General features: G+C 49.8%; 1 protein-coding gene across 5 annotated transcripts in view; it reads right to left on the bottom strand.

Moving 5' to 3' along the window:
* The window catches only part of DIP2A (disco interacting protein 2 homolog A), a 123,842-nt gene that overhangs the window by 22,596 nt on the left and 86,828 nt on the right, over positions 1-14,418 (bottom strand). For all 5 annotated transcript variants that reach the window (XM_037829979.1, XM_037829965.1, XM_037829986.1 and 2 more), the window contains 3 exons: positions 9,461-9,662; positions 8,411-8,520; positions 8,257-8,337 (listed from right to left, as the gene is read on the bottom strand). In XM_037829979.1, the coding sequence (XP_037685907.1) occupies positions 8,257-8,337; positions 8,411-8,520; positions 9,461-9,662 (393 nt within the window). The remainder of the gene's footprint in view (positions 1-8,256; positions 8,338-8,410; positions 8,521-9,460; positions 9,663-14,418) is intronic.

Genomic DNA, 14,418 nt, shown 5'->3' with positions numbered 1-14,418 from the left:
GCCTCTCGCCGAGGACCCGGCCAAGTCCTCCGCCTCTCCCTCGCCTCCGGGAAAGAGCCCCCGCCGCCGGTACCCTTTAAGCAGCCCCGAGAGCTGAGGGCTCAGCTACCGGCCGCCCCTCCCCCCAGAAGCAGTAACCCCGACCGCACATCTGCTCCCTCCCCACAAGGGACCATTACCCTGAATATCAACAAACATGAGTAAACGGCAAACAGTGAATAAGGACACATCCCTAAGACAGGCCTTTGCACGCTTGACCTCATAGCTTTGGAACTGCCCCCTGCCCTCACACTGCGTGGAGCTTGTCAGCACCAACCGCACCGACCTCCTCGTCTCCCTGCTGGCGGACACTGGCATGTGTGACCAGCTTAACCGAAACAGAAACTCCCCATAGCCTCCCTCCATCTGCTCCTGGAGCTCACTCCACCCTGACCCTAAGATGAAATCTCAGAGAGTCCTCACAGATGTGTCAGTTGTTCGTAAGAAAACATAAAAAGTATGATTCAGTCTAGTAGTCGTAAAACTCCAGGACAGCCCAGCATGCTCTCTTCTTCCAGGCTCGTGGCCCTTCCTGCTGGCAGAGAGCTCAGAGAGAGACCCCCTGCAGTCCAAAGGGGCATCCCGAGGCCAGGAGGGCAGGGTCTGCAGTGCAGAACCTCAGCTCAGGCTGGACCCCAAAGGGTGTCAAACCCCAGCAGACTTGCCAGCCTCTCCCTGAGTTAGGCACCACTTAGGACAGGGCAGGACCCCAGGCCCGGGCCAGCCCACTGGGGAAACAGACCCAGGGCGACCAAACTCTAAGCAGACACCTGGAGGATGGGGTCACTGGGGCGTGGTGGGGTGAGGGCTGCTCGGCCTGGGCCGCCAATGCCTGGACTTGATCCACGTTGTCTCCCTCCGCGGTGTTGCCCAAGGGACACCCCTGCACCATGGATGGCCTGGCCATGGTGGACTCCCGGCAGGGCGAGGGCAGCCGGGCCACACCGTGCTGGCTCAGCTCCAGGGCCTTGGCCTGGAGTAGGGGTCCAGGGGGAGGGAGTCATTTCATTCCGGGGGCAGGGGGCAGACAACCTGTTGACCATGACGGAATCACCCCAGCAGACCCAGAGACCCTGGGGAAGCCTGGAGCCCTTGGGGAAGGACCCAGCAGAGGGATGTCGAGGCCGCAGCCACTCTTCCTGTGCTCCACCTGCCAGGGGTGCCCCCAGGCACTACCTCTGACTGACGCCAGCTCCTGGGGCCCTGTGCAGCCCTAAGGCACATCGTGGAGAGGTTTGCTGTGCTCCACAGCAAGGCTGAAATAGTCTGGAGCTTTTCCCCAATTCCTGAGTGTCAGCAACTGGCGGAGTCCCCACACCGGCTTCCCTGCCCTTGGAGCAATGGATATCATAGCAGATGGGGCCGTGGGAAGCCTCTAAGCTGGCCTCACCCCCAAAATCAGAGCCGAGTATGACCACATCCCTGGAGATGACAGAGAGGAGGCCACGGGGAAGACCTGAAGGGTGCAAGGGCGAGACTCCCAGCTCGGCCTCACAGTCCCCGTCCGACCTGCACGGGGCAGGTGGCTCTTGGGAATCCACACAATCGCTATCCCAGGTGCGGCCTCCTCTCACTGGCCCAAACGAACACAGGAAAGCGCGCCTGGGCCTGGCACGCAGTCACCACTCTGTCCACCAGCTGGACAGCTCTGCCCTGGGCCTCCCTGCCTCACCCGGCAGCACCCCTTCCCACTCGGTGCCTTCCCCCACCCCCCAGTGAACAGTGACGCCAGCTGCTGCCCCAACACACTCGGTTTCTAGGCTAAGTCGTGGGGTGGGGGGGTGGGGAGTCACCTGCCGTGAGATGTGTGCTGCGTTCTCCACCTCACCCAGCTGGGCTGTGCCCTCTCGCCCCCCAGGGGCCTGGAAGCGTGGCACCAGGCTAGGGGAGACTTCCGTGCCCCTTGAGGTTGCCTGCGGGCACTTGGAGCCAAAGGGGCTCGAAGGGTCCCTGAAAGGTTAGAGCCAAATGGATCCTGTGGCAAGAGGGAAGGACCACCGCAGAAATTCCCAGGATTTAAAAGATCGATGGGGCAAAATAAAGAGCCTAGAAATAGATCCCTACTCATAGTCATCTGATTTTTGGCAAAGGGACCAAAGCAGTCCAATGGGGAAAGGAAAAGCTTTTTAACAAATAACTGATTATCCATGTGGAAAAAAATTAACCTCAACCCTCACAACATATACAAAAATTAATTCAAGACGGATCACTGATGGAAATGTAAAAGCCAAAACTATAAAACTGTTAGAACAAAACATAGAAGACAGGGGTAGGCAAAGGTTTTTCATAGGACATTTCACAGAAAACAATAACCATAAAAGAAAAAAGCTGATTAATTAGACTTCATGAAGACACTGATTAAAAAAACGAGTAGACAAGGCACAGACTGGGAGAAGATATTCGCAAAACATGTCTCATAGGACTGGCATCCAGTTGGCACACAAGGAATGCTTACAACTTGGTATCAAATAGGCAAACAGCCCCAGAGGGAAAGGACAAAAGATTTAACCGGACACTACACAGTGAGATACACGAATGGCCAATAAAAATGGCACATGCAAAATAGTCCATGCTGTCAGTCACCAGGGCTGAAATCAAAAGGCCCTAGCAAACATCGGCAAAGACACGGAGCAATCAGAACGCACACACAGCGATGCCGGGAGAGTTAAACCACAGGGCCACTTTGGGACAAAGAATGGGAGTTTCTTACAAAACCAACATACACTCACCCTAACCCCAGCAGTTCCCACCTAGTCATTCACCCCGGGAAAATGAAAACACGTGTCCACAAAAAGCCTCGGACCAGCACATTCACAGCTGCTCTACGGCCACAGCTCGGAGGGCGCCCACCAGCAGGAGAGCAGATGAACACCCTGGGTGTGCACACAATGGAGGGTAAAGAAAGGTCTGTAGGCAGCAACGTGCATGAACCTGAAACACCACGGTGAGCGTGGCGGTGTGGAGCTGCGCACACCAGAAAAGTACGTTCTTATGGTAAGGAGACCTTCTGATGGGGCGACTTCAGTTAAGGTGTGGCCCAGCCCGGTCAGGACGGGTCTTACTCCGATTCCTGGAGTCCTTTACAAGCAGAATGAAATTCAGTGAGCAAGCAAGAGAGCGAGTGCGAGCGAGAGTGAAAGAGAGAAAGCAAGAGGGGGAGAGGGGCAGAGGGGAAGCCACGGGAAGCAAGAGGCTGAACTCAATGGAGCCCGGAACAGAAGGGAGAGACCAGGAGACGCCGCCATGTGCCTTGCACGTGACAAGCCAAGGACCCAGGCTCACAGGCAGCCGGCTCAGAACACCACGGTCTTCCAGGAGAAAGCGTCTTGATGATGCCTTGGTTTGGGCTTTTTCCTAACCTCAAAATTGTGAGCAAATAAATTTCCATCATTTAAGCCAACCCATTTCATGGTATTAGCTTACGCAGTGTTCTGGTTTGTTAATGTTGCCGTTATGCAAAATACCAGAAATGGACTGGGTTGTATAAAGGGGGTTTATTTGGTTACAAAGTTACAGTCCTAAGGCTATAGAACTGTCCCAAGTAAGGCATCAGCAAGAGGACACCTTCACTGAGAAGAGGCGAGAGCATCTGGAACACCTCTGCAGGCTGGGAAGGCACATGGCTGGCGTCCGCTCCAGGGTTCTGGTTTCAAGGTGGCTTTCGCCAGGACATTTCTTTCTAAGCATCTGAGGGTGTTCTCTTAGTTTCTCCCAGGCAAATTGTGGAGCAACAAAAGTCTGCTTTCAATGGCTGTCTCCAAAATGTCTGTGTCAGCTGTGGCACTGAGCTCCTTCTGTCCAAGCTCTTACAGGGCTCCAGGGATTTAATGAAGGCCCATGCTGAATGGGTAGGGTAACACCTCCACGGAAATAATCTAATCAAAAGTATCACCTACAGTTGGATGAGTCACTTCTCCACAGAAACAATCAAGAGGTCACACCCTAATCAGAAAGATTAATAAATTCTGCCCCCACAAGACTGCATTAAAGAACGTGGGTTTTTCTGGGGGGCATAATACATACAAACCAGCACAAGCAGCCTAGGAAACCAAAACACTGGAAGAAGCCAGCCACAAACGGGGAATTCGGCTCCATTATGGGAAGTCCCAGAATAAGCAAAGCTGATCCGCGGTGGAAGAACTCAGCAAGGGGCTGCTCATGGTGGGGGCAGCGAAGCACCAGCTTCTGAGACAGATGGAGGGTCCCATGGCAGAGGACACAGCCTGTGGGTGGATGGTGAGCCACCCCAGCTGCGTGCCCACCAGCCGTCCAGTCACCGGGAAAGCAACGCTCCGGTTCGGCCGGCCCGATGGCCTGGGACCCAACGCCCCGACCGCCCCGCTCCCATGCACAAGCGTGGCCTTGTAGTCGGGCCAGCTCCACTCTGCACTCGTCCTCCTGAGGCTGGGACGACAGCTGGTGTCGTACAGGTGCTGGGGTCAATGTAAACGTCTATTCTGTAACTTACCTGTTCTTGGTGTCTGTTCTGGTGTGTAAGAGGCCACTGATCTTTACATGCTGATTGTGTATCCAGCAGTCATATTAATTCTAATAATTTATCTACTGATTCTCTTCAGTTTTATATGTAAACAATCACATTTTTGGCAGTTATTTTAACATGTAAGATTTTTTCCTGGGAAATTGTCCATCATGTCTAAGTCTTCAAAGTGATTGTTTTTTATGATTTTCCATTTCTGCTTGATCTAAAGTTATGTTCTCTTTATCATTTCTTTTTTAATTGTCTTCTGTCTTCATCAATCTTGATAAATGTTTGCCATTTTATGAGCTTCCAACAAACCTGTCTTTTGTTGATTCTATTTTATCTTTGCTTTTTATGTCAATTATTTCTGTTCTTATTTCCTTTCTTCTACTTTCTTAAGTTTATTCTGTTGTTCTTTTCCTAACCTATGTGGTTAGATGCTTAAGTCATTTATTTTCACATTTCTTCCCTTGTATAATCATTTAAGGCTGCATCTATCCTTCTAAGTACTGCTTTAGCTGCATTCTACGAAGTTTTAAAATACAATTTTCACTAATGTTATTTTCCAAATATAACTTGCATTATGATTTATTTGAATTACTGAAAGGTGTAACTAAAAATTTCCATATATCTATGTATTTTCTTTACTCTTTGGTCACTGGTTTCTAATATAATTGCATTGGGATCAGAGACATTGGTCTGTTTGATATCAATTCTTGGGTATTTGTATAGGCTTGTTTTGGAAATTCTCTAATTGTTGAGTGCATGATTCTGTATATGTCCATTAGATAAAGCTTCTTAATTGCCATGCTCAAATATTCTGTATCTTGATCAATTTTTTGGTCTATTTAAGACTTATCAATTACTGAGTGGTAGTTAAAACATTTCCTAATATGCACAGGAGATTGGCTAATTGCTTCTTGTCCTGTCAAATTTTGCTTTCTAAGATGAAGGCTATAATACACAGAAGTTCATGCAAGTTCAGAGCTGTTTTATCTTCCAGGAAGACTACCCTTCGCCTCTGTGACAGTCAACCGAGTACGTGGTTGGGACCGCAGCTCCAGGGCCAGGACGTCAGCACAGATCCCGGCTTAGCCGCAGACCAGCAAGTTTACATTTTCTGTGAAATGGGAATTACGATGGTGTTTAAAAGAAGGAAACTATGTGGAGTGCTAATAACAGTGTCTAGCACTGGCTCAGTGGTTTAGTAAATACTGGCTATCATGCATTTTTTATTATATAGACACTATCTTTATTCTAATAGTCCTTTTGTCTTAAAGTCCATCTTTTCTGATATTAATATAGCTATACAAGGTTTTCTCAATACTTTTCTGGTTTATATTTTTCGTGTTCCTTTACTTTCAAACTGATGTTTCCGCTTTATCATTTGACCACAGCATATGGCTTAATTTTGTTATTAAACCAACATTACTCCATTCATGAACCCAGCCTACCCAGCATATACGGAAGAACTGTGTGACAGAACCCAGATGAGAACCACAGGGGCAGGGGCCAAGTGAAGACGAACGAGCATCCCACCAAAAGGCCTACAATTAAAACAAAAACAAAAATGAAGGAGCAACAGCCAAACAAAGCTTGGGCCACCAGGCTGTGCCTGATGTATGCCGTAGAGCTACACAGAGGCAGTTTTATTTGTATCTTTTACTTAATATTTTCTGATTGGATATAATGCATTGAGAGATTTGTTAAAGTCCACTAGTTTATTAACACTTGCGCATTTTTCCTTTTATTTCCCACATTTAAATTCATTTTCTCTTGTCCTTTTTACTCATTTGCCTTCCGTAGGCACTTCATATTTTTTTGCATTCCTATTCTTTCGTCATCATATTGATTTTTTTTCCAAAGAATCTGCTCAAAAGAAGCCTCACTGATTAAGAACACTACAGCTTTCTAATTCACCTCCAACCTGTTATTCCTCGACCCTTTGCTTCCCCCGGACACATGCCCTTCCAGCCCTTTCTCCACTTCCCTGCTCTCCTCAGCAGGGCTTCTCAAGGCTTCGCCTGGTCCTGCCACCTTCCTGTCCTCCTCTGCGCACGTCACCAGGACCCCGTGGGTGGCCAGGCTCACCTGTCACCCCTTTCCAGAATGCTCGCAGCCCCTCTCGCCTCTGCTTTTACCAACAGCTGTGTGCCTGGGGCCAGGCCTCTCCCCACACCTCGGCGCTCTGCCTCGAGGGTACGTGCCTTTCAAGAACTGCAGGCAACAGTCTCAACTGTGCACCTCTGGGCCTGGTCACCCTGAGCAAGATGCGCGACCCCACGGCTGCCTGCGCCCCACATGGACATCCAAGAAGCATCTTTGCTGGGCCCTGACCATGGGCTCCCCCTGTCCAGAGACAAGTGCTCCAACCACTTGCTTGGCCACTCTTCATCCCCACATCCTGGGCGTCACCTCCAAACCCATCTCAAAATTGTGCACATCTGCACCTCAGGCTTCTATCCTTCTCTAAACCACCATGCTCTCCTGCAGGAAAATGGCCTCTGGCAGCCTCCTTGCTGCTGCGCCCGCCCTCTGTAGTCCAGGGAGATCTCCTGCCACCCTAAACCGTGTCATGGCCCTGCTGCTCAGCAAGGTCCAGAGCTCCCGGCAAACTGAGGAACACCCTCCGTCCCGAGCTTCCCAACACGTTCGGGGTACCTCCCCCAACAGCTTCACGACACACTCAGGACCCCGCACTCCCTGCTGCCAGCCTCCTCTGCATCCTCAGCTCACCAGGCCCTACCACACTCACTGCCTCGGACCTGCTAGGCCACGGCCAACTTCATCCGTGCCACACGCTGCCCAGCTCCTGCCCCAGGGCACAGAAGCGCCCCGGCTGGAGACCCCCTCCCCCACCCCCTGCCCACACTCACTGCAATGTCCTTCTGTTATATTTGTCTATTGGCTCTCATTGTAATCTGTTTTTATCCTGCTCAGTCATTAATTATTAGCTGTACCCATGCTTTAGAACTCAGTCAATCAGTAAATAAAGGTTTGCTGAATGCGCATACAACAGTGAACACAAAAGACAAAGTCTCTGTGCTTGTTTTCTAGCAGGGAAGGCTTATTTTAAGTGGCATGAAAGAAAAGGCCCCTCTTTTCACACTGTGTATAAAGTAAGCACTCAATAAATATTTTTTGAATGAGAAGATACTGGCCAGGGACGAGCAGTAATGAAAGCCAGACCAGCATTTTCCACCTCAGCAGGGACTGGGCCTTCACTGTTTCGAAGCTCGAGTCCTTACGGCTTATGTGGCTGGTCAGGCACAAATTTTACTGTTATTTAACTTTCTATGCTTTCACATTTTGTCTTCTTGCCCACAACAGGTTATGCTTCTTCAGCTCAAAATACATGAATGTGAACTTCGGAATCTGCAGCAGAATTGGGGCAATAAGCAGTATTTGTCATCTTAAAGCTGTAACCGAATGTAGAAAAGTCTAAAACTTTTATAAAATAATCTTTTCTTTTCAGTTCACAAATTTAAGAATATTTATATATACATACACTGTTCTTAAATTTAAAAACAAGCTGGTGAGAATTTCCCTGTCCAATACAAAATCAATGAAAATATAGTTGTATGAATCATACAAAAAACCTAGGTCTCTACGGAAAACAGCATGCAAAGAGAACAGTGCCACACAAGGAGAACCAAAAACCAAAAGGCACATTTTACTCTCTGAAAACGAAAGCGACGAGGCCGCTGACCTGCAGCGCGGCAGACTCCAGGCCTCACCTTGGCGTTCAGCAGCAGAAACAGAGGGTGCTCGGGCGTGGTGTGGGCTCGCCACTGCAGCACGTCGGCCAGGAACAGGAACTGTGTGGAGAGAGGGGCGGCCCAGTCACGGGGCGCTCGGGGACGCCCTGCGCCCACCCGGCCCGGCACGCACTTTCCTGGCCTGGTCGCTGTCCTCCAGGTGAGTGAGCTCCCTGCCCGAGGCCTGGGCGATCCTCTTCCCAGCAACGAGGTTACCCACGATCATCGAGGCGGGCCCCACTTCTAGACATCGGGGGAAATCTTGAATGACACGCTGGTAATTTCTAATACATGATCATCATGGGGCTTTATTTCTTTTTATTTCGAAATCTCATTTGAATTGGACATTTAACACTTCTAAAATACAAACACTGAGAAAAACCAGCTACAAGGTATGTTCTAAGTTGCCAACAAAGCCTTTCTCTGCCATGTAAACTATGCTGTTCTGAGGCATCTACCACGTGGCACATTATTTGGGGAACATGATTTGACCTCAGCCACAACTAAATTCTTAGTATCTTTCATTGGTTTACTGTATTAATGCATGTCAGGAAATTAAATCTTCCTGATTGTATTTTATTTAGTGATATTTTCTGTTAAACAGTCAGCAAAAGTTAGCTGTTTTAAAAGTTTATATAACCAAAAGAAGGAAAAACTGCATGTAATAGTTAAACTGGCCTTAACAATTAGTTTTTAAATATATGGAAACCAAGGCAGGGAAAATGACATTAGCTGGGGGCCCCCCAGGGGGCCAAGGGGGGCAGCACTTATGCCCTGTGGCTGCAGACAAGCACAGCTGGCAGCCCCAGCAGTACAGGATGCTCACAAAGCTCCTCAAACCCTACAACTCCAAGTCTGCTTTTGGGCACCACTTTTACACCAAGAGAACCATTTCCCAGTTTTCCAAAGCCAAGATGCTATTCTTGAATTTAGTTATTAAAATGGGTTCTTAATAGGCAGGTGGAAACCACCACCCAGGGAAGGTGGTAAGGTTATTTGTGGCAGGGCTCTGAAGAAGCAGGGGGAGGTAACAAACCCGGTTTGCTCGCACTCATGCTGGCCCTCACCCCCAGCCCCAAAGACGGGAGCTGTCCCCACATACTATCTGACAGCGTGTCACCATTTCAGCAGGAACACGGCCACTGTCAACTGGAAGTGATGCACACTGCTGTGTGAAACTGACCTGGCTGCTTCTGGCGAGGCTTGGGAAGGTTAGTGACGCAGGTGTGCGGGCACATCAGCACATTGCACGGGTGCAAAATCCCCTCCAGAAAGCGCTGCCTGGTTTCAGAAACGTGAATCCCTCCGAGAGGAGCCTTGGGCAAGGTGTTGGCGGGAACCAGCGCTAGGCAGTACACGCCCACCTGGTGGATGCTGTCGATGGCCTGGGAGGGAGGGAGGTGTGCGCTAACGAGGAGCCGGGGAGATGGCCACTGTGCCACATGAAGGTGGCACTCACGAGGAAGGGGAGAGCATGAGCTCCAGGAGACAGTGCCCCAGGAGAAAATGAGATGGAGGAAATGTGCAACTTTCTACCATTTAGCAAAGAAAGGGCAGGCAGATACCTACTCACGCAGACACACACTGTACATGCATACATACACACATAATCTGTAACTTGCGATCTTAAAAATAGGAAGTTAAATAAACCATAAAAGCAGATTTAAATGACCTCCTTTGAGGGAAGGAGTGAACAAGCAGAGACAAAATGGACTGGGTCCTCACTTTTAGATTTGACTTTGGAACCATGTATACATTTTACATAATCACAGAACACATTTTTAAAATGCAATCTAAAAACTGAAAGTAAAATCAAAGAAACAAACCCAACCCAACTGGATCCCAGTTGGTGGCATTGGCCCCACAGAGAGAAACTCTCCAAGGCGACTTAAAATCATAGAAATTGGAGGGCCCATCCCTCATAGGGCATGTCCTAAGGGCAAAGAGAATTGCATGAGACATCTGAAAAGCTCATATTTTGTGGTGGGGTGGAGACCAGTATTTGAGGCTGCTGTAGCAGAGCGGCCTCAAGTAAAGGAGTCATCCCGTGAGGGTTGTCATCAGCCACACTTTCCTAGCATGGGAGAGAGGGCAACGAGCTGAGTAAAAGCCCCACAGCCCTGAATCCCAACTGGAGCTGGCAGTATCAACTCATGACATATGTAACCTTAAAAGCAAACACCATCTCTTCCTCTGCCCAGAACCAGGGCCTAAGCCAGGTGGTCTCAGCATCTCTTCCCCGGTGGAAGTGAGGACCCCTGGATCACAGACGGAGGTCGAGGTAGGACCCCACGCCTGCCCAGGGCAGCTGAGCTTTGGGGCACTGAAGACTCCCAGGGTGTGTCCAAAGGGCTTCCAAGGCCACCAGAAGAGGCCTCCAATAGCCAGTGAAAAATAAAGAGCAACCCTAACAGACGGAAACACACCTGATATGTTGAAATCCGCCAGCGCACAAGGAACCAACCAGCCAAACCGAAACTCAGGAGTCACTTGTGCTAAGTTTCCAGGAAACAAGCGCATGATCCTGGGATCGATCGTTTACCTGGTTTGCCCAAATAACCTGCGCCTCTGGGTGCTGGAGGTGGGACAGGCCCGGCACTCTCTATGGAGGAAACCCCTTTAGCTGGGGATGCAGTGACCGCTGTGCAAGGCCCACTTGCCAGGCAGACGTGGGCAGAGCCGAACAACCAAGGCACAGGTGCCTCCATCAGCAGGAACTTCTGCAGGAAAATGGAACCTGACTCTGGTCAGTCCTCTAGATCTAACCCCATGTAAAGGAACTACAGGGGACATGGGAATGTATCAAGTGATAGCACAGACATGTGACCACCAAAACCCAGGTGATGGAAAAGCTACTGGGCTAACAACCTATTTTCTTCAATAAACTGCAAAGAAAAAATGTGACAAGGGAGGAATCGCTATATTACAAGACCTTCCGATCAATCATCACCAGCTAACTGAAATTTATGGCCTCATTTTGGTCTTGAGTCTAACAAACATACTAAATAATTACGATATGATCAGGGAAATCTGAGAAGTGACTAGATATTTAACTGCATCAAACATTTATTGTTAATTTTTAAGAGGTGAAAATGGCATTTCTTTTAAAAAGAACTAAATACTGAAATCTTTACAGATAAAATGATATGATGCCTGAGATTTGCTTCAGCCCGAGGGGGAAAGTGTGGAGGAAACATGACTGGTAACTTCTAAAGCAGGTGACGGAACCTTTAGCATATGTGAGATAATAAAACAATAAGAACGTATTAGCAGGTGACAGCCTTGGGATCAATGTGGGCCCAAATGACAAGACGGGGGCTGGACACTGTCAGCAGACAGTGGGTCTGCTCGCAGCAGGGAGGGCGTTTCCCTCGCAGGGCACTTGTCTTCAAATCGGGGGCTCGCAGCTGGGTGGGGACACTATGGGAATGGGAGGGAACATTTTTGGTGGCAATAATGTCTCAGGGCCAGGGTGGCATTTGTGGGTGTGGGAGGGTGCGAAACATCTGTAGAATGTGGGACAGCCCTGCACAGCAAAGATACGTAGAAAAGAGAACACCAAGAAGAACAGGACATCTGTGTAAGACTACTTAAACAAAGTACCCCATTATAAAAGAAAAGTGAATTATTAGTGGGGAAAGTAACACTTCAGGCTCAGATGTCTGATTTTCATGACCTGGGTTCCAACTCCACTGTCCTTTGGCCCACGCCTGTTGTTGACAAGTTCTCCTTTTCCAGGTGGCCACTGGGCTTCTCTGGGCTTCAGACAACTGGCGTGGAGGTGCCCAGCACACCTGAGGGCCCCCTAAGAAAAGCTGCCAGAACTGAGATTCAACAGCCACCCACAGCACTGCCTGGTGACAAGGCGTTTTCCCCAGATGCTGTGACAAGGTAGAGCTGAAGGCAAGCTAACACTTAGAAGTCACCAATAACTATTTCATCACCTGCACAATTACTAACGAACGTGAGACTACGACTGGTCACTGCCTGATTTCTGGAAACCCCTTCTCCAAATCAGCCAGGCTACGGGGTCGAATATCTGCCTGTGGTCCTGGGGGTGGGATGTCACGCGGCGGTAGGGAAAGCCGTCAGACACCCGGGTTGGGCGGGAAGCGGGACCTGGGAAAGCACATGGGTGCCCTGGCCTTGGGGTGGGATGGTTCCACACCAGCTGGAGACAAGGTCCAGACCAGCCTGGTGGGTGTGGGTCAGCGCGTGCCAACGGCCCAGCCCCGCTGTGCCCGGACGAAGGCGTTCCCCTGGGGACTTCAGGAGCAGGGGGCGCCTTATTCAGAAAGCTCTAGATCGACTGTTCTGTCTGTGCAGCCCTGATGCCACAAATCAGCTGAACCACCATTTAAAGGCCAATGGTCTTAACAGCCCAAGCTTCCACCTACACAGGCTAGCAGAAGGGAAGATCAAGTCTACAGTAAAGCTAAAACTGGAAATACTTTGACCAACAGTCTCTTCAAGGCGATACAGGCTCTTAGCCTCTACCCAGCGCCCACTTCCACAGCTGCCTCCCGAGGCTTCACCTGCGTCTCCTGAGCCTGCAGCTGCAGCTCTCAGTCTCTACCTTGGGCTTCCCGTGGGCTTCTCGCTAAACTTCCCTCTTCCTAGGAGGACACCCCATGCACTGGACTCAGGCCCACCCGAATCCAGCAGGACCTCGTGTTCACTGAACTCAGTCTATCTCTAAAGACCCTATTTCCAAATAAGGTCACATTCTCAAGCACTAGGGGTGAGGACTTCAATGTACCTTGTTGGGAGACATAATTTAACCCATAAAAGTCTGCCCTCTGGCCCTCCCAAATTCACATCCTTCCCATATGCAAAATACATTTACGCCCCTGCAGTATCAACTCTTAATTTCAGAATCTCATCTAAATCAGTTATGGATAAGACGGGAGGTGTAGTTCATCCTGGAGTAAAATTCCTTTCCGCCTGTGGATCTGTGAAACATGAAAGCAATGCAACTGCTTCTAAAACACGGTTGTGGGACATTCCCATTCTGAAAGAGAGAAATTGGAAGGAAAAAGGGGGTCACCGGTCCCAAGCAATCCCAACCCAGCAGGGCAATTCCATTAGATTGCAAGCCCTGAGAATCATCTCTGTGGGCTGACATTCCGTCCTCTGGGCCTGCCAGGGCAGCCCACCCTCCCTGACCACCACGCTGGCAGCCCCTACTTCCGACCACCGGGGTGGTGCCCCTGCTTTCTTGGTCCAGGGAAGTCCCTCTGACCCAGAGCTCTGCAACCGTGGCTCTCTCTCAGAATCAGTCTTGCTTCATTTCATCCTGTCTCTGCCCTTTCAGCCCAGGCCGGCCTTGTTTAAGCGAAATAAAACCCTCACAGGGGTCCAGGCTATCAGACAAGAGGGTCTTCGGCAGAGCTTTCCTGAAGAAGCCATCTCTGTCCCTCCTTCTGCCGAGACGGCTGACTGGATTCACAAGTGCTACACCCAATCTCTTTAGCAGATGGTGGCCAGCCACACCCTTGGCTTCAGAGCTTGAGATCTGGGTAGGCTGAGAATTTTCCAAACCATCCAGGGCTGGGTCTTTTTTGCTGATGGTTCCTTCTTCAGCTTTTAGGCATTTTGCTGTAAGCACCAAACCTTCCACATCCTGCTTCCTCATTTACAAGCTCTACTTTCCACCCAGCAGAGCACAATCCACCCAGGGTTCCTACCACCCTATAGCAAGGCTCACCTCCCTCTAGCGTCTGCCAGCACGTCCCTCCTGTCTGTCTGAGACCTCACCTGAGGCACCTCCGAACTTCATGTTCAGCCAACATTCTGTTAATGATGATCCACGTGTTCTCTAAGACAGAGATGCTTTCTCCGGAGCTCTCCTCGCTTCCTCCTGGGACTGTTATTTAGATGACAAATAAGGATTGTTACAGGATCAACTGTGTCTTCCAAAAAGGTACTAACCCCTAGTGCTTGAGAATGTGACCTTATTTGGAAATAGGGTCTTTAGAGATAGACTGAGTTCAGTGAACAGGAGGCCCTGCTGGATTCGGGTGGGCCTGAGTCCAGTGCGTGGGGTGTCATCCTAGGAAGAGGGAAGTTTGGAGAGAAGCCCATGGGAAGCCTGAGGCGGAGACTGAAGAGCTGCGGCTGCAGGCCACAGGGTGCCATGGG

Source organism: Choloepus didactylus, chromosome 1, assembly GCF_015220235.1.
Source record: "Choloepus didactylus isolate mChoDid1 chromosome 1, mChoDid1.pri, whole genome shotgun sequence".
In the NCBI taxonomy this organism is placed as follows: Eukaryota; Metazoa; Chordata; class Mammalia; order Pilosa; family Megalonychidae; genus Choloepus; species Choloepus didactylus.
The sequence above is the reverse complement of the archived record's forward strand: the minus strand, read 5'-3'. Positions and strand labels throughout refer to the sequence as shown.